The sequence below is a fragment of the Bos mutus genome, chromosome 2 (assembly GCF_027580195.1).
Source record: "Bos mutus isolate GX-2022 chromosome 2, NWIPB_WYAK_1.1, whole genome shotgun sequence".
Taxonomy (NCBI): Eukaryota; Metazoa; Chordata; class Mammalia; order Artiodactyla; family Bovidae; genus Bos; species Bos mutus.
This window is the reverse complement of record NC_091618.1, coordinates 238,336-258,031: the sequence shown is the minus strand read 5'-3', so window position 1 is coordinate 258,031 and position 19,696 is coordinate 238,336. Positions and strand designations below refer to the sequence as shown.

At 58.4% G+C, this 19,696-nt stretch overlaps 1 protein-coding gene and 1 long non-coding RNA gene across 7 annotated transcripts; one reads left to right on the top strand and one right to left on the bottom strand.

Annotated features, from left to right (window-relative positions):
• The first annotated feature begins 3,309 nt into the window (after positions 1-3,309).
• CPLANE2 (ciliogenesis and planar polarity effector complex subunit 2) lies at positions 3,310-15,530 on the top strand. Of its 6 annotated transcripts, XM_070381895.1 has the most exons (9): positions 3,310-4,261; positions 5,617-5,769; positions 6,737-6,861; positions 7,106-7,242; positions 7,472-14,512; positions 14,588-14,639; positions 14,737-14,910; positions 15,205-15,300; positions 15,393-15,530. In XM_070381895.1, the coding sequence occupies exons 1-5, from the start codon at positions 4,150-4,152 to the stop codon at positions 7,734-7,736; spliced, it is 792 nt and encodes a 263-aa protein (XP_070237996.1). In that variant the 5' UTR covers positions 3,310-4,149; the 3' UTR covers positions 7,737-14,512; positions 14,588-14,639; positions 14,737-14,910; positions 15,205-15,300; positions 15,393-15,530. The 6 variants fall into 6 exon arrangements, with proteins under 6 accessions (XP_070237996.1, XP_070237974.1, XP_070238000.1 ...); XM_070381873.1 differs by having other exon boundaries at positions 7,472-8,590; positions 10,940-14,910; XM_070381899.1 differs by lacking the exon at positions 14,588-14,639.
• A 119-nt stretch (positions 15,531-15,649) lies between these two features.
• LOC138990472 (uncharacterized) lies at positions 15,650-19,655 on the bottom strand. The gene is made up of 3 exons (XR_011466623.1): positions 19,179-19,655; positions 16,565-17,502; positions 15,650-16,312 (listed from the first exon to the last, which is right to left on the bottom strand). It is a non-coding gene; the product is annotated as an uncharacterized lncRNA (long non-coding RNA).
• Positions 19,656-19,696: the final 41 nt, after the last annotated feature.

Sequence of the window (19,696 nt, the reverse complement as noted above, 5' to 3'; positions counted from 1 at the left end):
CTCAGGTTTCTAACCTCCTGAACTGAGAAAATGCCTTTCCGTTGTTTAAGCCACCCGGTTTGTGGTAGCACAGGGATATAACAGAACGAAAAGGCAAGGGCCCCAATCCTAGCGCATGTCCAGGGTGAGGGGGACAGACAACACATTTTAAAATTTCAGGATCGGGACTACCCTGTCAGTTCAGTGGTTAGGAATCCATCTGCCAATGTAGGGGACACAGTTCTGGTCCCTGGTCTGGGAGGATCCCACGTGTGGCGGAGCAACTGAGCCCGTGCACCACAAGTACTGAAGCCCGTGTACCCAGAGCCGGCACGCCCAGACAAGCAAAGCCTCATAAACGCATCTGGAGAGCAGCCCCAACTTGCTGCAACTAGGGAGAGTCTGTGCGCAGCACAGCCAAAAATAAGTAAGTAAATAAAATTTCAGGATCAAGAAAGAATGATGTGAGAGTGAGCTGGGATGTGCGGGCAAGTCCCTGAGTGGCAGAGGGGGGCTTCTGTGCAGGCGATGTCGACCCGAGACCTGGGCAAGGGCTCCCCTGAGCCAGCCTCATGAAGCCCTGGGGTGGTGGAGGGAGTTCCAGGGGGTGGGAAATGCAACACAGAGTCCCTCAGTGGGAGCAGAAAAAGGCCAGGGTTGCTGAGTGCAGCAGGCTGGGGAAGAAGGCGCTGGCTGGAGTGAAAGCAAGAGGTGGTCAGGTCAGTCACGGAAGGCCTGGAAGACGCGGAGTTTGGATTTTACTCTGAGCACAGTGAAAACCACTGGAGACTGCAGTTGTGGGTGGGACAGTGCTGATTTATGTGCAAAAAGGTCACTCGGGGGCCAGGGGGTGAGCCGGGAAGCCCCGAAGGAAGCAGCGACCACGGCCAGTGCGATGGCGCAGAGGCTGCCCAGCGCCCCCGCCCTCCCGCGCTGCAGGCCCCTGGTCTGTGTGCTGCCCACGTGGCCCCGTGGCCCTGCCGTGACAAGCTTTCCTTGTGAGCCCCTGTGGAGCCTTGTCCAGGAGGTGCTCAGTCTGGGGAGAAGTCCAAACCATGAAGAAATGAGTGGATTAATCAGAAGGTTCTACACTGGAAGGGCCTTTAAGTGGGTAGTGTCTCCCTGTTTCACCTGAGACTCAAAGAGGAGACCCTTGTGGGACACGTAGTTTAGGGGTCAGAGGAGCACAGGAGAGAGGAACCCCCTGGACCGTGCGCAGAGCATCCTTCTGAAAGGCCAGGCGCCAACCGTGACTGGTTCCTGTCCTGAGCTGAGCAGTGGCGACTGTGTGAGTGAGGTCCTGGGCCTTGTTCCAGGCTGAAACGTGTCACCCCCACCATAGGTCAAAGCCTTACCCCCTCAAGCAGACTTATTTGGAGATTGGGCCTTTGGGGAGGCAAGAAAGGTTAAATGGGGTCATAAGGGTGGGGCCTTAATCCGATATTACTAATGTCCTTACAAAAAGGAGGAGACGCCAAGGGTGTGTATGAACAGAAGAGGGCTCGTGAGGACGCAGGGAGGAAGGAGGCAGCTGCCTGCAAACCAGGAGGAACATCCTCACCAGACAGCCCTGCTGGCGCCTTGATTCTGGACTGCGAGCTGCCAGAGAGCTTGGAGAGTTTGTGCTGTGTACACCACCCAGCCTGTAGTGCCCAAGCAGACTGACGCAGAGTCCGGCTTCCAACTGCCCAGCGTTCTTGTTAAACGTGCAGGCTCACAGACCCGCCCAACCCCCGGAAGCAGACTCTCTGGGGGTCAGGGCCCGAGAATCTGCATTTTGCACAGGCTCCTGATTCAGCTTGCTGCAGTGTCCTCTCCATGAGCTCCTGAGGCCGTGAAGACTGATCCCCCCAACCCTCTGGCCACGAGCCCCTCCGACCTCCAGCCTCCCTGTCTGAGCCCAGGAGGACCGCACATCGTATCTGGCCTCCAGGTTAACTAGCCAGCTCACATGGCTAAGTTGTTTCCTCACTGTTCCTGAGCCCTCCACAAGCCAAGCCAGGGCAGGGCTGGCTGCGAAGTCCAGAAGCCTAGACGTACATCAGGTCTTAGTCTCGTGACTGAGGCTCCCCTGGTCCACTGTGAAGACGCCACGCAGACGCTAGGACCTGTGGGATGGGGAACCGAGCGACCCAGGAGCACAGACTGTGGTTTCCAGCTGCGGAGCCCTGCAGGGGTGGTTACGAGCGTGTATTTCCAGTGCGGTGTAAGCAAGTTTAAGGCAAATGCCCCGGCTTACACATCCTGACCCCACTCCCCCCCAGGGCCTGAGAACCGGCTTCAGTGATTTGTGGGCTCATGGCCCTCTGTCTGCGTTCAGCTTTGCTAGACATGTCCCTCCTAGGGACCGGGATCAAAGTTTTAAAAACACAAGACCCAGGGACTTCCTGGTGGTCCAGTGGCTAAGACTGTGCTCTCAATGCAGGGGCCCTGGGTTCGATCCCTGGTCAGGGAACTAGATCTCACATGCTTCAGTGAAGACCTGGTGCAGTCGAATAAATAAGTAAATAATGAAAAAAAACAAACACAAGAGCCACTGCGGCAGACCAGACACGTCCGTCAGAGTCCAGGCACCCTGGATTCTGAGTCTAGTTTTCCCACTGACCACCTATGTGGTGTGACTTCAGATAATCCCATTGCCTCTGAGTTTCCTCATCTGTAAAATAAAAGAAGGGCAATAGTATTTCCTACACAAATTTGTTTATGGAGGTAATAACTGACCTCTCTAAAGCCCCCGCCGGCTGGCAGTTAGTCGGCCTCCAATGAAGGTTAATCATAGCGCGTGTGCTCTTTGCGGCCCCGAGGAATGTGGTCAGCAGACTCCTCTGTCCACAGGATTTTCCAGGCAAGAACACTGGAGTGGGCTGCCATTTCCTTTTTCAGGGACCTTCCTGACCCAGGGATTGAACCTGATCCTCTTGCATTGCAGGCAGGTGGACTCTTTACTGCTGAGCCACCTGGGAAGGCTAATTCATAGAATTTACAAAACAGTGATTTGCCCTACTTGAAGGCACGGCAAGAAGGTACTGGTAAAAAGTGTAGTAGACAACTTTTCAGTAATGAGCTATTTTGCACACTGTCCAGCTAAGTGCATTTACTGAGCACCCGTCTGGGTGACAGGCCTGGTGCCCAGTGTGGGGACACTGGGGAGGGGCTCACAGCCCCTGAATGGAATGTCAGCTCCAGGAGGGCAGGGACCTCTCGTGGCCATTGCATTCCCAGCAGCTACAACAAACCAGGCATAAAACAGGCGCTCGGTAATTATTTGTTGAATAAGTGACATCAATCAATCAATCAAGAAATCAATCAGACTCATTTTTAAGGCCTTGAGCAAGTCCCTTGACCACTCTCAGCAGCAGTTTCCCCATCGGTGAAGCCACAGGTGTTTAATTCATGTCTAGTTCCTGCCGAGCGAGATCAATAATAATGATACTATTACAACAATAATAAGTAAACATACTGAACACTGCTAAGGACTCGTCACTGTTGTAAAGAATCCTAGGAAGTAATAGCATTTTACCTCCACTTTATAGAAGAGGAAACTGAGGCGCAAAGAGGCAGAAGGGGGATTTGGTCAAATTTTGCAAGGAAGACTGGGGATGGGACAGAGCAATGGAGAAGGCCAGACCCAGCTACGGAGCCCACGCGGCCGCAGAGACAGACAGACCTGCCCCGCCCCGCGGCCCACCCCGCCCCGCGTCTCCATGACGACAGACTCCGCGCATGCGCCTCGAGCGCCGGCCCTGGGCGGCCGGACGCGGGGCAGGCCTTCAAAGCGAGCTCCACCTGGTCCCCGCGGGGGCCGCCGATGTGAGCGCTGGTGGCCCCCGGAGTTGAGATCGAGGAGGCGGAGGAGAAGCAAGGCCGTGTGACCTCCCCGGAGGTGACAAGCGGCTCGGGGGCCGTGCGAACACCGCCTGGGGCGGCGATGGGGTGACCGTCTTGCGCGGTCGGCGCGATGAGAGGGAGCCGGGGTACTGCAAGGGGGCTTGGAGGCTAGAAGCCTCAATCGGAACAGTAAGAAGCTGGAGCTTCACGATCGCCCCGTCCTCCGGGGGGCGGGGGGCTCCAGGGAGGAGCCCGGGGGCAGGTGAAGGCCACAGACCCAGCTTCCCTCTCCGTACCCCGTGCCCGGCTTTCCGCCTTCCCTCCGCGTCAGGGTGCCCAGCCATGGCCGGGCCGGCCGCCCCGGGCTCGGTGATTGTCCCAGACTGGCACGAGAGCGCCCAGGGCAAGGAGTACCTGGCCTGCATCCTGCGCAAGAGCCGCCGGCGGGTGTTTGGTGAGCGCCCCCTCTGCTGCCTGTCCCAGGTCGGGGTGGGGTGGGGGGGGCTCACCTGGGGGAGGGGGCGGGGCAGGGGAGGGGGCGAGGGGGACCCTTCCTTGTCTGTTCCTGGGGGTCACCTGGGGGAGGGGCGGGGGCAGAGAGGGCACTGAGGGCCGGCTCCACCCCTCTCCCCATCCTTGGGAACCTTAGAAGCCCCATCCTGGGGCCCCCACCCCCAAATCTCCTTAGATCTAATTCCATCATCAGAGCCAGGAACATGGAAACAGTCAAAACACTGCCAGGAACCCCCATCACCAGAGAGGCTGCTGACTGAGGCCTCGGCCGGCCCAGGCCCTCTGCTGGCCACTTTGCACCCTGGACACCAATTTAACCTTCTCAGTAGGACTGCAGACTTGTCCCAGCTCCCCTAGTGAGTAAACACAAGCCTCTTCCATATCCTGCTGTCTCCAGAATAAGACGCCCTTGTTCCCCAGGAGGAAGTTAATTCATCCAGCTGACAGGCCCGCAGAGGGGCCTGGCATGGACTGCACTAACCCTAACTCTAACCCTAACTGAATCCAGCTTTGGCCCGGAGACACAAACTGCCAGAATGCTTGAGACCAGAGAGTGAGAGGGCAGCCCACACTTTAAGACTCCCAGGTCCTACACTATGATGTCTGATAGTTTATACTTTTTTTGTTGCAAGTTTTAAATTAAAAACACTCAGGGCTTCCCAGTGGTTAGAGCTCAGCGCTTTCACTGCTGTGGGCCAGGTTCAACCCCTGGTGAGGGACTGAACTAAGATCCTGCAAATTACACAGCTTGGCAAAAAGAAAGAAACACTAAATTCGTTAACTAATTTAAAACATTCATAAAGATCTGACAGTATTGATTCTAAGGAGCTTATTTGCAATACTTAAGAATACTTTTGCTGCTATTTCTCCATTGAGGAAAGAATTAGGAAAACCTTGCTTTCACCTATATGTGATATGTACGATATGTGATAATAGTGTTAATGAAAACCATCTCAGGGAATTCCCTGGTGGTCCAGTGGTTAGGACTCAGTTCTTTCACTGCAGGGGCCTGCTTTTAACCTCTGGTAGGGGAATTAAGATCCCACAAGCCTTGTGGTGCAGCAAAAAATAACAAAAAGCACCTCATGCATCGAACTTTAAAAAAAAAAAAAGTGTTATTTGGAGTAGGCACTGGCCTGGTTCAGGGAGCACTGGGGTTCCAGCAGAACTTCTCCTCCGGGGATGCTGCTTGTATGGCAAGCCTCTGTCACGGGGACTGTATAGAGAAGGGCTGGTTGGCACCAAAAAAGCCCCAGGTTGGCCCCCTGACCCCACTTGGCTCCCGCCTTGCCTCAGGGCTGCTCGAGCGACCAGTGCTTCCCCCGCCTGTGGCCATCGACACTGCCAGCTACAAGATCTTCGTGTCTGGGAAGAGTGGCGTGGGCAAGACAGCGCTGGTGGCCAAGCTGGCTGGCCTGGAGGTGCCCGTGGTGCACCACGAGACCACTGGTGAGTCCCTCCTAGGAGGCCTTCCCTGGGGTGGAGAAAAGACTCGCCCTGGACCACATGAGCTGGAATCTGTAACCAGCCCCACCTGTTACTCTGCAACCCCAGAAAGCCACTCACCCCTCTGAGCCTACACAAGCGCCTCTGTCCAACCCCTTCGGACTGTAGTGGGGTCAGTACTAGAGCGGGCTTCCCCTGCAGCTCAGACAGTAAAGAGTCTGCCTGCAATGCGGGAGACCTGGGTTCGATCCCTGGGGTGGGAAGATCCCCTGGAGGAGGGCATGGCAACCTACTCCACTATTCTTGCCTGGAGAATCCCATGGACAGAGGAGCTTGGCAGGCTACAGTTTATAGGGTTGCAGAGTCCGGCATGACCGCAGTGACTTAGCATGCATGTGCATAAGAGGGAAACTATTGGGCTGGCCACAAAGTTCGTTTGAATTTTTCTGCACCTCCTTATGGCAAATGAAAGCTGCTCGGTCATGTCAGACTCTTTGAGACCCCATGGACTGTATAGTCCATGTCAGAATACTGGAGTGGGTATCCATTCCCTTCTCCAGGGGATCTTCCCAACCTAGGGATCGAACCCAGGTCTCCCACATTGCAGGCAGATTCTTTACCAGCTGAGCCACAAGGGAAACCCAAGAATATATGAGTGGGTAACCTATCCCTTCTCCAGGGGATCTTCCCAACCCAGGAATCGAACCATGGTCTCCTGCATTGCAGGCGGATTTTTTTTTTAACCAGCTGAGCTACCGGGGAAGCCCCCAAACGAACTTTTTGGCCGATGCAGTGCTTCGTCACGGTTATGGCTAGGGCTGCATCTCCCTGGTAGGCTGGAGGCTCCTGGGGCAGGAATTCTCCCGTCAGGGACTGTGCCTTCCCCGTCAGACTGAGGACTTTCTTCCCGGCCCCCTCCTCCCCTCCGCCGCTGCCTCTCCCGTGCCGCGGGACCCACCCGGCCCCCCAGGCATCCAGACCACTGTGGTGTTTTGGCCTGCCAAGCTGCAGGCCAGCGACCGCGTCGTCATGTTCCGCTTCGAGTTCTGGGACTGCGGGGAGTCTGCGCTCAAAAAGTTCGAACACATGCTGCCGGTGAGCGGGCAGGTGGGCCTGGGGTCTGGGGGCGGGGCGTCTGAGCGGGGCCTGCGCGGTCTGCAGGCGCCGGCGCGAGGGCCCGAGGACGCTGGCCCAGCCCCGGGAGCAGCCGCTGCCAAGCCGGGCCTCATTCTCCCGGGCTGTGATCGGACGGGCGGTGGGAAGACTTCTCGGGGCCGACAGCTTCTGGTCCCAAGGTGACGACCTCGCAGCAGCCTCTCACCGGCCACCCCGTCCCCAGGCTTGCAAGGAGAACGCAGACGCGTTCCTCTTCCTCTTCTCCTTCACTGACCGGGCCTCCTTTGAAGACCTCCCTGGACAGCTGGCGCGAGTAGCCGGCGAGGCCCCTGGCGTGGTCAGGATGGTCATCGGCTCCAAGTATCCTCCGGGAGCCCCAGCACTGTTAAGAGGCCACGTTTGGCGAGGCGCGGAGCGGGGGTCCGGCGGCCTGCCTGTGCCGCGCGGTGGGGTCCGGCCCCGCGGGCTCCCTAGAGGCTGCACCAGGGCCTCCCGCAGACCGGGGTGCGGGGGACGAGGGACCGGGAGGAGGCTGGCTTTGACGGGGAAGCAGAGGGTTTCACAGACAGGCTCCTTGACCCGCCTCCAGATTCGACCAGTACGTGCACACGGACGTGCCCGAGCGGGACCTCGCGGCCTTCCGGCAGGCCTGGCCACTGCCCCTGCTGCGGGTGAAGAGCGTGCCGGGGCGGCGGCTGGCGGACGGACGCACGCTGGACGGCCGGGCCGGGCTGGCCGACGTCGCCCACGTGCTCAACGGCCTGGCGGAGCAGCTGTGGCACCAGGACCAGGTGGCAGCTGGCCTGCTCCCCGCCCCAGAGGCCTGTCCCGGCCCAGGGGTGGTGGGCTCGTGAGCGGGCACTCCCCACCCGCGGGTGACCCGGAGCAGGACCTGGGCCCCGCGCTGGGGCAGAAATGCGGATTTCCCCCCAGGACGGGCCACGGGGCCTGTCAGGGAGGGTGGAGGCCTGGGAAGGCCCTTTCTTCGTGGAGCTCAGCGCAGGGAGGCGGACACACGGCCCTTCAGGGCAGCGGTCTGAGGGCCTCTGGGTGCCCCCCGGCCTCCTCTGTCGCCCCGGGCGCCGGACTTCTGAAAACTGAGGCCCTGTACGCGCAGGGCCCGAGGGCGCAAGTGTCTCCTCCAGCCCCGCCTGCAGCGTCTCAGAGGGTGACTGGGGAGCGGGTGCCTCAGCTGGGCCCCGGATCTCAAGCGCCTTCAGTCGGGAGCCGGTGTTAGTTGAGGTGACACCGTCTGCTGTCCCAGATAAACCCTGCGCTCTCGGTGGCTTCGCTTCACAGGTGTTTCCTCCTTCCTGTGTCTCACCTCCCGTGGAGGGGAGGTGGGTGTGGGGCCCGCTCCGAACACGCATTCAGAGATCCGGGCCTGAGCTCCTCGCTGAGCTTCCTCCCGGTTTGTCCTGGGCCATCAGTACCCTGTCAGCAGAAGGGGAGCGCGCGCGGTGGGAGGTTGCCGGGCAGGCCTCTGTGCCTGACCTAGGGCTGGCGCAGCCGCGTGCCTCATTCCGGCCCGCCGTTCATTGGCTGAAACCTAGTCACATGGCCTCGGAGAGACGCGGGGATGCTGGGAAATGGAGTCCACCCGTGTGTCCTCAAGCTCCGCTCTCGTGCCTTTTCGTTCTGGCTGCACTGGGTCTTCACCGTGGCCTGCGGACTTCTCTGCGGTGTGCGGGTTGATGCCCTGCGGCAGGTGGGCTCTCAGTTCCCTGACCCGAGATCAAACCTGCATCCCCTGCGTTAGCCAGAGACGAGAATGCAGGCTCAAGTTCGCGGTAGGGGGTAGGGGGCAGGGGGCAAGTGCCTACAAGCCGGCCTTTAGAATTTCTCTCCCTGATGGGTCCATAGATGGGCCCCATGGCCCAGGGCTGGCCTGAGTCTGACCCAGCTGGAAGGGCGCTGGATGGCCAGGCAGCCCGCGGACCCTCAGAGGCCGCTCTCCAGAGGGCCGCTCTGCACACTGCACACTCACAGGCATGGCCACCCGGACCGCGTGGACTCACAGGCCCACACACACCTCGCTAGATGCTGCCCCCTCTCCCCCTGGCACACAGCAGGCCCCTAAGCACCCTGGTGGCCTGCCCGGCACTGCTTGCCAGTCTGTCCACCCTGGGCACTGCCTGCAGGCTTGTCAACACTTCCCAGGCCCTAACGCGTATTTTAGCACCTTCTTACCCCTGACTCAGCTTCAGAGCTGAGACCAGAACTTATCCCATGCCCCAGGGCAGGAATGTCCCCAGGCAGGACCCAAGCCTTACAGCCTGCACAGCCCACAGGCTGATGCCCGCTCTTGGGTCACAGCGTGTCCCCTGCGGCCTTCAGCCCTGCTGTGGCCCACTTCTCTGTGTTCTTGGCTCCAGTAGACTTTACCCACCAGGCAGTGCAAGGGAGGACCCCGCGAAGGTGGCCTCAGGACGTGAATGTGACCTTGCAGCCAAGGATGCCCATGATGGGGGCAGCGGCTACCCTGTATCCCAGCTGGTTATCTCTTCAGCATCCTTCGTGGGCACCAGCTCAACCAAGAGCAGAGGCTGCTCTGGAGAAGTAACTCTGATCCTCCCCATGGTGGGTCAGGGCGCTGGCTAGCACTGGTCCAGTCAGAGAGTTGACAATTCCCATCTCTCTCCGTAAGAACAAAGCGGAGACCACAGCAGGGCTGGGACTTGAGCAGGCCAGCTGCTCTCTCAGCTCCTCCAAGCCCAGCCCCCGTGCCGCTGGAGTATTTGTGAATCTGCCTGCTGGTGCAGGATATGCAAGAGACGAAGGTTTGATCCCTGGGTCAGGAAGATTCCCCTGGACTAGGAAATGGCAACCCACCCCAGGTGACTTCCCCATTTTGGTGCCAGAAATTCCAACATTAGGTTAAACCTCACAACAGCGCAAAGCCAGATATCCTGTTGCTCCTTCTGTGGGCCCTGCGGCAGCCTGAGGGAAGGGTGGTGCCCTAGGCTAGCTCAGGGCTGAGCCCTGACTACAGGGAACCTCGGGAAGAGTGTGGTCGTGTCTGCCCCTCAGGGCCCTGAGCCCGCAGACACGAGGGTTCTGGCAGGCAGCTGGTGGGAGGAGGCACTGCTCTCTCCAGGGCTGGGATGGGGGTGTCTATGTGCTGCAGCCCACCCTGGTGCTGTTTGTCAAGACCCCCAGACCACTCCTCTTCCCTCCCCAGCCCCCTTCCCTGGAGATGGGGAATGCTCTGAACTGAATGGTTTGTTGTTCAGTTACTCAGTCGTGTCCAACTCTTTGCGACCTCCAAGAGTCGCCAGGATTCCCTGTCCTTCACCATCTCCCGGAGTTGCTCAAGCTCATGCCCATTGACTCAATGATGCCATCATGAATGGCATGAATGGTTATGCCCCCCCAAATTTATACACTGAAGTCCTAATCCACAGTGTGATGGTGTTAGGGGCTTTTGAGAGGGGATTTGGTCATGAGGGGGCTTCCCTGGTGACCCAGGTGGTAAAGAATCTGCCTGCAATGCAGGAGACCCAGCTTCGATCCCCGGGTCAGGAAGATCCCCTGGAGAAGGGATAGGCTACCCACTCCAGTGTTCTTACCTGGAGAATCCCATGGACAGAGGACAGGTGTGTCCATGGGGTCACAAAGAGTCAGACACGACTGAGTGACTTTCACTTTCACTTTTTGGTCGTAAGGACAGAGCCCTCATGAATGGGATTAGTGCTATTACAAAAGAGACTGCACAGAGCCCCCTAGGCTCTTCCAGTGTCTAAGGACACAGAGAAAAAGTGCTGACTGGACAAGGCGGAGGGCCCTCTGCAGAGCTGGATGGTGGCGATGCCTTGCTCTTGGACTCCCAGCCTCCAGTGCGAAATACATTTCTGTTGTTTATAAGCCAGCTAGTTTGTGGGTTTGTTACAGAAGTCCAGTGGACTAAGGGTGGGATGCTGAGTTAGGCGTTCCTCCGAGGCTGCAGAGCCGCCCTGATGCTCTTAGCTGTGCCCCTTCCCCCCGGACTGTCCCCCACCCTCCAGTGGTGTCTGCTGGGTCCTGCTCCTCAGGATCCCACCTGGTTCTGCTCTTCCAGCCAGAAGCCTGGGCTGCCTGCAGGAGGGAGAATACAACACTGTGCCTCCCTGGCTGCCAGCCAAGCCTGGCCTTGTAGACAACGTGGAGCCCCCGGCAAGGGGCTTGGTCCTGGGGTGAGTAAGGGGAGGAGGGGGCCAGACCCGCAGAGTCTGCCGGGCAGGCCTCCAGAGTCACGGGTGAGTCCAGATGGGTGGCTTCTGGGTCCTGCCCTGGGTCTCCTTAACCCCTGGGCACTCTGGTGGAAGCTGTGACCCCACCCCACCCCCATCTTCCTCCCCTTGACATGGAACAGACTGGGGGGGCGCAGTGCCCAGAGGGAGGCATGGCATTCAAGGCCCATGACAAGTTAGAGTTGTATGCGGAGGCAAATCGCCAGAGTCCAAACTGGGGGTAGGGTGGGGCTAGTGGTACCCTCCTGCCAATGCAGGAGACCTAAGAGATGAGGGTTCCATCCCTGGGTGGGGAAGATCCCCTGGAGGAGGGCATGGCACCCCCTCCAGTACTCTTGACTGGAGAATCCCATGGACAGAGGAGCCTGGTGGGCTGCAGTCGGTGGGATCGCAAAGAGTCAGATACGACTGAAGGGATTTGGCAGGCGTGCATGCAAGGGGGTTTTAGGGGGACCCCTCCCTCCCTGTGACCTCAGACCCAGAGGCTGGGACAGTGGGGGCAAGGTGAAGGTGAGAGCTGGTGTTCAGTTCTATTCTAGATGGAAGGTGTGGTTCCTAGGAGCAAAGAAGGCTGACAGAGGCTTGGGATGGTGACCCAGAAGGAAGGTGAAAACGGTGACTTTGAATTGTTCACTTTACTCTTCTGTGTTCATCTGTAAAATGGAGAAAACAATAGCTCCCCCTCACTTAACCTCTGAGTTGCAACAAGTAAATGCAGGTAAAACGCTGGGCCAGGCCCTGAACGCAGGGCCCAGCAAGTGTTGGCTGCTCTTTGTCAGCGTTGTTCCTTATGTGGTGGTGACATTTCTGGGGAGGGACAGCAAGCGGAGGAGACGCAGAAGGGGCCCCGAAGGCGCTTCACCTTCAGCCGGTAGCAGGGGCTGCTGGGCGGAGGAGGCCCAGATGCGTTGTAGGGGAGCTTCCAGCCCTGCTCCTGCCCCGGGGTCCTCTCCCCCCACCGATCCTGTTGTGCCAGGGACGGTGACAGCTCAGAGGACAAGGACCCAGGGGACCCGGAGCGCTGCACCTCCCCAGCAGCATTTGTGCCGGACTCCAGCGGCAGCTTTTTATCCAGGACTGGATGGTCAAAATCCGTGAGGCTGGGGCCAGGCAGGACTCTTACCCGCTTCCCCCGAGCAGTGGGAGTAGCCAAGAGGTAAGGGAGGTCTTACCTCCTCGAGGAATCCTCCCCTTTTCTTGCAATGAGTTCCTCCTTCTAACTAGCCCCTGTCAGTCTTGTGGGCACAAACTATTTCCTTTAATTTGGGCCTTGATCGTGCTTAGTCGCTTGGTCGTGTCTGACTCTTTGCAGCCCTGTGGATTGTAGCCTACCAGGCTCCTCTGTCCATGGAATTTTCCAGGCAAAAGTACTGGAGTGGGTTGCCATTTCCTTCTCCAGAAGATCTTCCCGACACAGGAATCAAACCCGTGTCTCCTGTGTCTTCTGCCCTGCAGTCGGATTCTTTACCTGCTGACCCATCTTCATGCTTAATTTGGGCCTTAGGGGGACTGATAAATGCAGCCCCCAGGTCTCCGCCCAGGGTGGAGTGGGGATAAGGTGGGGCACCCCGTCCCTAACCGCCCTCCTGCCGCAGTGATGGGAGGGACTGCGCACTCGTGTGGTAGAAGCCGCGATCCCCGCGGCCCTCCGAGTGGCAGCGACTCCTGCAGCGGCGCTGGTAAGTTCTAGCACAAACTGCGCCCGGCCGGGCTCCTGGAGGAGGTGGGCGCCGCGGGGACGGGTGCGTGGACTCCCCTAACGAGCCCTCTGACATGTGCAAGGGACTTAAGCACCTCATCTGTAAAATGGGCTTTACCTTAGTGTCGGCCCCATAGAGGGGCTGTGATGGTTAAATGGGCGTGTGTGTAAAGCGCTCCGCCCCAGTGGGCACACTGGAGGAGCCCAACCAATGGGAACAGGCAGCCACTACTGTGACGGCCTACTCAGCGTTCATATCCACGTTCTAAAGTGAGGGTGCTAGTCCCCCCTCGTTTGAATTTCAAACGAGGAAACGCAAGTCAAAGCGATTTTTGAAGGCGGTTTGGGCTCCAAAATCACTGCGGACAGTGACCACAGCCATGAAAGTAAACAATGCTTGCTCCTTGGAAGAAAAGCTATGACCAATCTAGACAGCATATTAAATAGCAGAGACATTACTTTGCTGACATAGGTCCGTCTAGTCATAGCTATGGTTTTCCCAGTAGTCGTGTATGGATGTGAGAGTTGGACCATAGAGAAAGTTGAGCGTGGAAGAATTGATGCTTCTGAACTGTGTTGGAGAAGATTCTTGAGAGTCCCTTGGACTGCAAGGAGATTAAACCAGTCAATCCTAAAGGAAATCAGTTCTGAATATTCATTCATTAGAAGGGATGATGCTGAAGCTGAAGCTCCAATACTTAAGCCACCTGATGCGAAGAACTGACTCATTGGAAAAGACCCTGATGCTGGGAAAGACTGAAGACAGGAGGAGAAGGGGTTGACAGAGGATGAGATGGTTGGATGGCATCACCGACTCAATGGACATGAGTCTGAGCAAGCTCCGGGAGACAGTGATGGACAGGGAAGCCTGGTGTGCTGCATGCAGTCCTTGGGGTCGCAAAGAGTCGGACACGAGTGAGCAACTGAACAAGGGCCCTGGCGCGGAAGGAGATCTGTCCATCCCAGGAGGCATCATGACAGGCGGGGCTCCGGGCCCTGGGCCATCCGGAGATTCCGGCCCCTCAAGGAGTGCAGTCCAGCGGAGCGCGGCGCGCGCAGTGCGCTTCACCGAGCTGCGCGCCGTGGGAGCAGCCGGCGGTCTACGCAGTGGAACTGAGCCTGCGCGCGTGGTGGAGTTGGGAGGGGTGGGCCGGGGCGGGGTCCTCCCTGGTAGTGGAGTCCCTGCCGGGCCCCTCAGGCCCCCCCAGCCGGACCCAGACGAGTCTGCAGAGCGACAGCAGCGCCTGCGCCTGAGCCACCCCTGCAGCGGCGCGTGCACGTCCCGTTCCGCGCTCTCCGGGCGGGGCCTCCTACAGCGGGGAAGGGCTTTAGCCAGATCCAGGCTCTTGTGCTCCTCCTGGGTTTGCCAGGGAGACAACTGCTTGACTCACTTTAGGTTTCAGGCTTGTCCTGTCCGCAGCCTGAGGCCCCGGCGGTGCCCTAACGCCCCCGATCCCGCGCGTTCAGCCCCCTCAGGTGCTCGTCTGGCGGGAACACACCGGCCCAGGCTGAACTTGGTCGGGAGAAGGGCTCTGCGGTTTCAGCAGCTGGCACAGTTTGTCCCTCTGTTCCCGGCCTAGAAACTGCGGTGCCTTATGTTAGGCCTCGCATTCGGCGGAGGCTTCAGCTTCGGCCCCTGCTCTGGGCACAGATTCCTGGGCAGAGCTTCCCACGACCCCCGTTTCTCCAGCGGCACCAAGTAGTGAGTCAACTGCCTGGGGAGGGTCCGCCTGAGACCTTAAGGGGGCGGAGTTGATGGCAGAATTGTTTCTGGCAGGTGGCAGAGATCCTGGTGTTGAACAGCCTATGGGATACAGAAAGTCGCAGAGGTGGGCACTGCCTGTCTGCTGGCCCAGGCAGTCTGTACTGTCGCCCACCCACTGCGCAATGTAGAGATGGCACAAACTCAGCTTTCTTCCACCGCAGGGGCATCAGGAGAGAATTCTGGAACTTCCCTGCAGGCTGGAACTTTCTGGAACTTTCCTCCCTCTGGGCCTCTGCGATTTGCTGGGTACCAGGTGCCTGGTACAGGTCTCAACCCTTGACAGTTGCTGTACTCATCTTGGGTCACTGGGGATGATGGCACAGACAGGGGAGAAGGTGACTGTCTGCTTTGCCCGGCCGGGACATCTGTGTGGGGGTGACAGCTGGGAGCTGGGCTTGAGCACAGAGACAGAGGCTCGCGTGCTGTCACCCCTGCAGCTTTCTGCACAGCCTTGCTGTTGCCCGGTGTTCTGCTGGGCACCCGGTCTTCATCTCTTCCCTAGTTGCCACGGTACCAACGTACCATGTGACTGGGAGCGCTCAGGGGTGGGGTGGGGATGGGCTTTGTGGGCTGGGAGCAATGACTGGTTGAGGATAGACCCTCCCAGGATGGGTGCCCTTTGCTCACAGGGAGGACATCCGTGCTGCAAGGGGTTCCTTCCTCATATGCCCACTCTGTGAGATTGTGCCACATGGAATATTTCCAAGGTCTGCCCCATGGCCAAGGTGAGTCAGGGAAGAGAGGAAGGGAAGGGGTTTGGGGCCCAGCACTGGGCTCGGCCGTGCCCTGCAGCATGCCCTCTCTCCCTTCTTTGCAGCGGGGCTCTTTGTCCATCCTGGAACTGCGTTCTTAGCACTTCCTGCCTTTCTGGGCCATGGCTTTCCTGGTGCACCGGAAGCACAAAAGCACCAACTGCCCCGCCCCCACCCCGGGAGACTGCAGTGACTTCAGGGAGAGGAGGTGATGCCCAGCTCCGCCCTGCAGGCCCAGAAGTCTGCTCCCTGCTGCACTCAGAGGCCACAAGCCATGCTGGGAACTTTGGAGTCAAAGGATACATAGCTGGCTCTTCCCAACAGTTTGCCTGGGTCACTTTTCCACCCTCCCCTGACATCAGGAGGATGTAAGGTTTGGTTAGGTTAAGCACTGGAGGCCAGCCAATGCAGAAGACACGGGTTCGACCCCTGATCCAGGAAGACCCCACGTGCTGCGGAGAAGCTAAGCCCACGCGCTACAGCTATTGAGCCTGTGCTCTACAGCCCGGAAGGCAGAACTACGGAGTCCAGCGCCACAACTACAGAGTCGTGTGCCTGGAGCCACGCCCCACAGCAGGCGGAGCCACCGCCACCGCCACGAGCCGAGCCGCCCGCCCACTGCAGTGAAGAGCAGCCCCAGCTGCAGCAACTAGATAAAGCTCACACACAACAATGAAGGACCAATGCGGCCAAAAATTAAGTTCGTAAATAAAATCAACCTTTTAAAGATAGTTATTGAGTAAGCGAAGACCTTATCTACTCACCCACCCATCTGTTCATCTACCCACCCCCTGCACACTCACTCACAGAGCCGTGCCAGCTGCTTACCTGTCTAGTTTGCCTGCCCACCTGTCTACCTGCTGCCCACCCACCCTTCAGACCAGCCAGCGTCTCCCACACGCGCAGCCATTCGTTGTTTACTTCTCTGTCTTCTCACCCATCTATCCATCCACAGGCTCTCAGCCAGACCCTAGGGAAAAAGGCCCTGCAGAAACAAAAAGGAGTGAGACATCTTTCCCACACTCCCAGAGACTCCTGTGCAAACAGGAAACAGCAGGAAGCATGGCCATGACACCCAGCCGCTTGGGCCATGGAATGCACATTTCTGTTGCCCCCTCTGGCAGGAGAGCCCCCATCTGGAGTTTGCCACCTTGGCCCTGCAGATGGCCCAGAACCCCATGACGGGCCTGAAGGGGCCCTACTCCCCATCCCACACCCGTCTTCGTGGCCAACTCACCAGCTCTGTATCCATGCTTATGATGAGGGGATATTGGGTCCTTGCTCTGGAAGGATGGTCCCCTCCAGGGTGGGCTGGGGCCCTGGTGGACCTGCCTTCCAGCTCTGATAGCGCTCCCTGCTGGCCCTAGCTCTGTGTAGTGATGATTTTCCTAGTGTCTGTCATCACTTACCGTGAGATCATCAGCACGGAAATGTTCCACATGGGCAACGCTGTGCTCATGGCCCAAGTGAGTGCCTCTTGGAGCATTGGAGTGTGGGCCACTGTCCCAGACTCCAGGCACAAGGTGGACATCTTCAGATTCTTTCTGCCCCTCCACATGGCCTGGCTCAGGGTGATGGCCATCACTCTGCCTGGGCTGGCAGCGTTGCCAACATCAGCAACTGAGCTCAGTCTGGTCCTCCTCCTCCTCCTGGGCCAGGTCTACCTCGCTGGCTAAGCAGCTCACCAGGTGGGGTGAGTAAGGGCAGGGTGTCACAGGGGTGTCCTGGCATTAGTTGGGATGCAGGACTCCCCACATCTCAGATCCTGCAGCCTGCTCAGTCATCCTCAAACGAAGTGGCCAACGGGCATGGCTGGCCTTAGGGGAAGGTGGATTGTGGACAGAAGCAAATGAGCTGACCCAATGGGCTGGGCCTGCCCCCTTACATGCAATAGGACTCTGACCAGCTCTGCCCTTTGCCCAGAGATGCATAGAACCCAGACCCATCATGAAGATTGCCCCGCTTCCAAAGTCTTCATCTTTCAGTTTGTCCATTTCTCCTCTGCTCCCTTCTATGTAGCATTCTTCAAAGCAGGCGAGGACCCCTGACCAAGGCTGCCGACGCCCAGTGAAGTCCCGGCAGGGTGCATTGTCCTTGGGCCTCTAGATTTGTCTCTACATCTTGCTGTTGACTTTGAAGTTGGCCCTTGATTTTCCTGGACTTCAGTTTTCTCAGCTGTAATATACCAACACATCACTGGGGAAATGTGAAACTAACACCTGCATTCACTCATTCACTCAACGGCCACCGAGTGGCACAGGCCTGACCCCCACCTCCTATTCCTGACACTTGGGTTCATCGCCATCTTTGTGGGGGCCTTTCCACTGAGCAGCCTGGACTGGATGCTGGGGGCACAGAAATAAACCAGAGCTGGGCCTTCCCTCTAGGAGCTTCAGGTTTTAACAAACACAGGTCAGGAGTTTTCAAGGGCTAGACTCCCAGGAGGTGGTGTTACTGTGTAATTGCCATTGTCATTTGGCAGGAATGGGAGAGAGAATCACCGAAAGAACCCACACCTCCTCCCCTCAGCAGCATGACTCCCTCTTCCTGGCCCAGAAATACTCAACTGGCTTCTCATGGGTTGAGCAGTAGATATGGGCCATGGTGCCAACCGGTCTTGGGAACATGGCCTAACTGGGGGCAGTGGGACAAGATGTCCCAGCAGCCCGGTCACCAGAGTTATCTCTCAATGGGTGGGAGGCCAGAGGCTCAGGAGACACCAGGGAGAGGGGTCCGCCTCAGCATGGAGTTTAGCTGTGGCCTGGATCCAGAGGGGGAGGGCATTTTGCCAATTGGTCCAGTGGGCCTGAGGGTTTGTGGGATGCCCTGGTGAGTACAGCGGGCTGCTAGGCATATGGATCAGGGACGCAAGTATCCTCACCCAGACAGCCGACTCTTGAGGGGTGGGGGGCGTCACCCTTCAGGTATGGCGGGGCAGGATCTGCCTCTGAGGCCAGCCCCCAAGCTCTGAGTAAGGTGCCACGTGTTTGCCCATTACAGTGTGGCTCGGAGGCTGCCTTCCTAAGCTCAGCGGCTCTTCATCACTGTGGCGGGCAGACAGCTGGCCAGCAAAGTGGAGGAGTTCATCAGGCTGTGGGTGCAGGGGACGACCTGGGGGTTGGGCCTAGTGAGGCTGGGGCAGGGGGCCTTTATGAGAGCTATGCAGAAAAACCCCTGATTGGGGTAGGGACACGGGGACACAAGTCCTAGCTTTGCATTCTGTAAGCTCTGACTTTGCTTACAGGACACACTTCTCCAAGACGGCTGAGGGGATTAAATGATATGATGAATGGGAAAGAGGGGGGCTCTCTTTTCGTGTTTTAGAGAGGGGAAGGGCTTCCAGAGACCAAGAATGGCCATATAGGAAGCGCAGATTTTAAGAGCCCTGGACTCTGGAGTCCAGCAAACAAGGACTTGAGCCCTGGCTCAACCATTCACAACTGGGGGAGCCCTAGGCAAGGTCTCTGAGTCTCCATGTCCTCATCTGTAAAGTGGGAATGACCGTGGTGCCTATCTCCAAGGGACTGGGAGCATAGAAATGGCTTTGTCTGTCCCAGGAAGCTGAAGGCCTGGCAGCAGAAGAGATGGCTGGCAGGGCTTGGGGACATCCAGATGGATCAGGCAGGAGCAGGGGTGTTGGGAGGAGGACTCTGAGCGCATCCACTACAGGGGCCTCTTTGAGGAATATCTGGAGATGGACAAGCAGTAGTGTAGCACGGTCCCTTGCGGGGTGGGGTGGGGAGGGGGTGGGGAGGGGCTGACCCGGCGGGGGAGGTGACCCAGACCTTACATGCCCCGACCCCCTGCAGTGCTGCAGTTTGGATTCATCACCATATTCGTGGAGGACTTACCACTTGCTCCCCTGTTTGCTCTGCTGAGCAGCTGAGTGAAGATCTGATTGAACGTCCACAAGTTCGGCACCGGGATCTGAATGCTCCTACTCGGAAACCATGGCCCTTCCATCATCGTGAACGTGAGAGGAGGAAGGGAGGGGGGTGAAGATCAGAGACTGGGAGCAGGCTCGAGAACAGGGAAATGGGGGCTGAGGCTAGAGACAGGGGCGAGAGATTGGGAAAACGGGGCAGAGGGCTAGCGCCCTTGGGCACAGGCTCATTCTGCCCGCGAGAGTGGAACCAGACCCGTTTGGGCCCGGAAAGGCGGGAGGGCCTTCCCGCCTGGAGCCCCTGCAGTTTTCTTCACCTCCTTCCCCTCGGACTTCCTGCCACGTCTCCCGTATCGGTAGGAACACCGCAGCAGACTGCGCGGCTCTGTCAGCTTGACGCGGGAGTCCGCACCTCTGGCTTACCTCACCCGGGGCGGGGCCCGGAGGGGCGGAGCGAGGAGGGGGCGGGGCCCGCTGGGAGGGGCG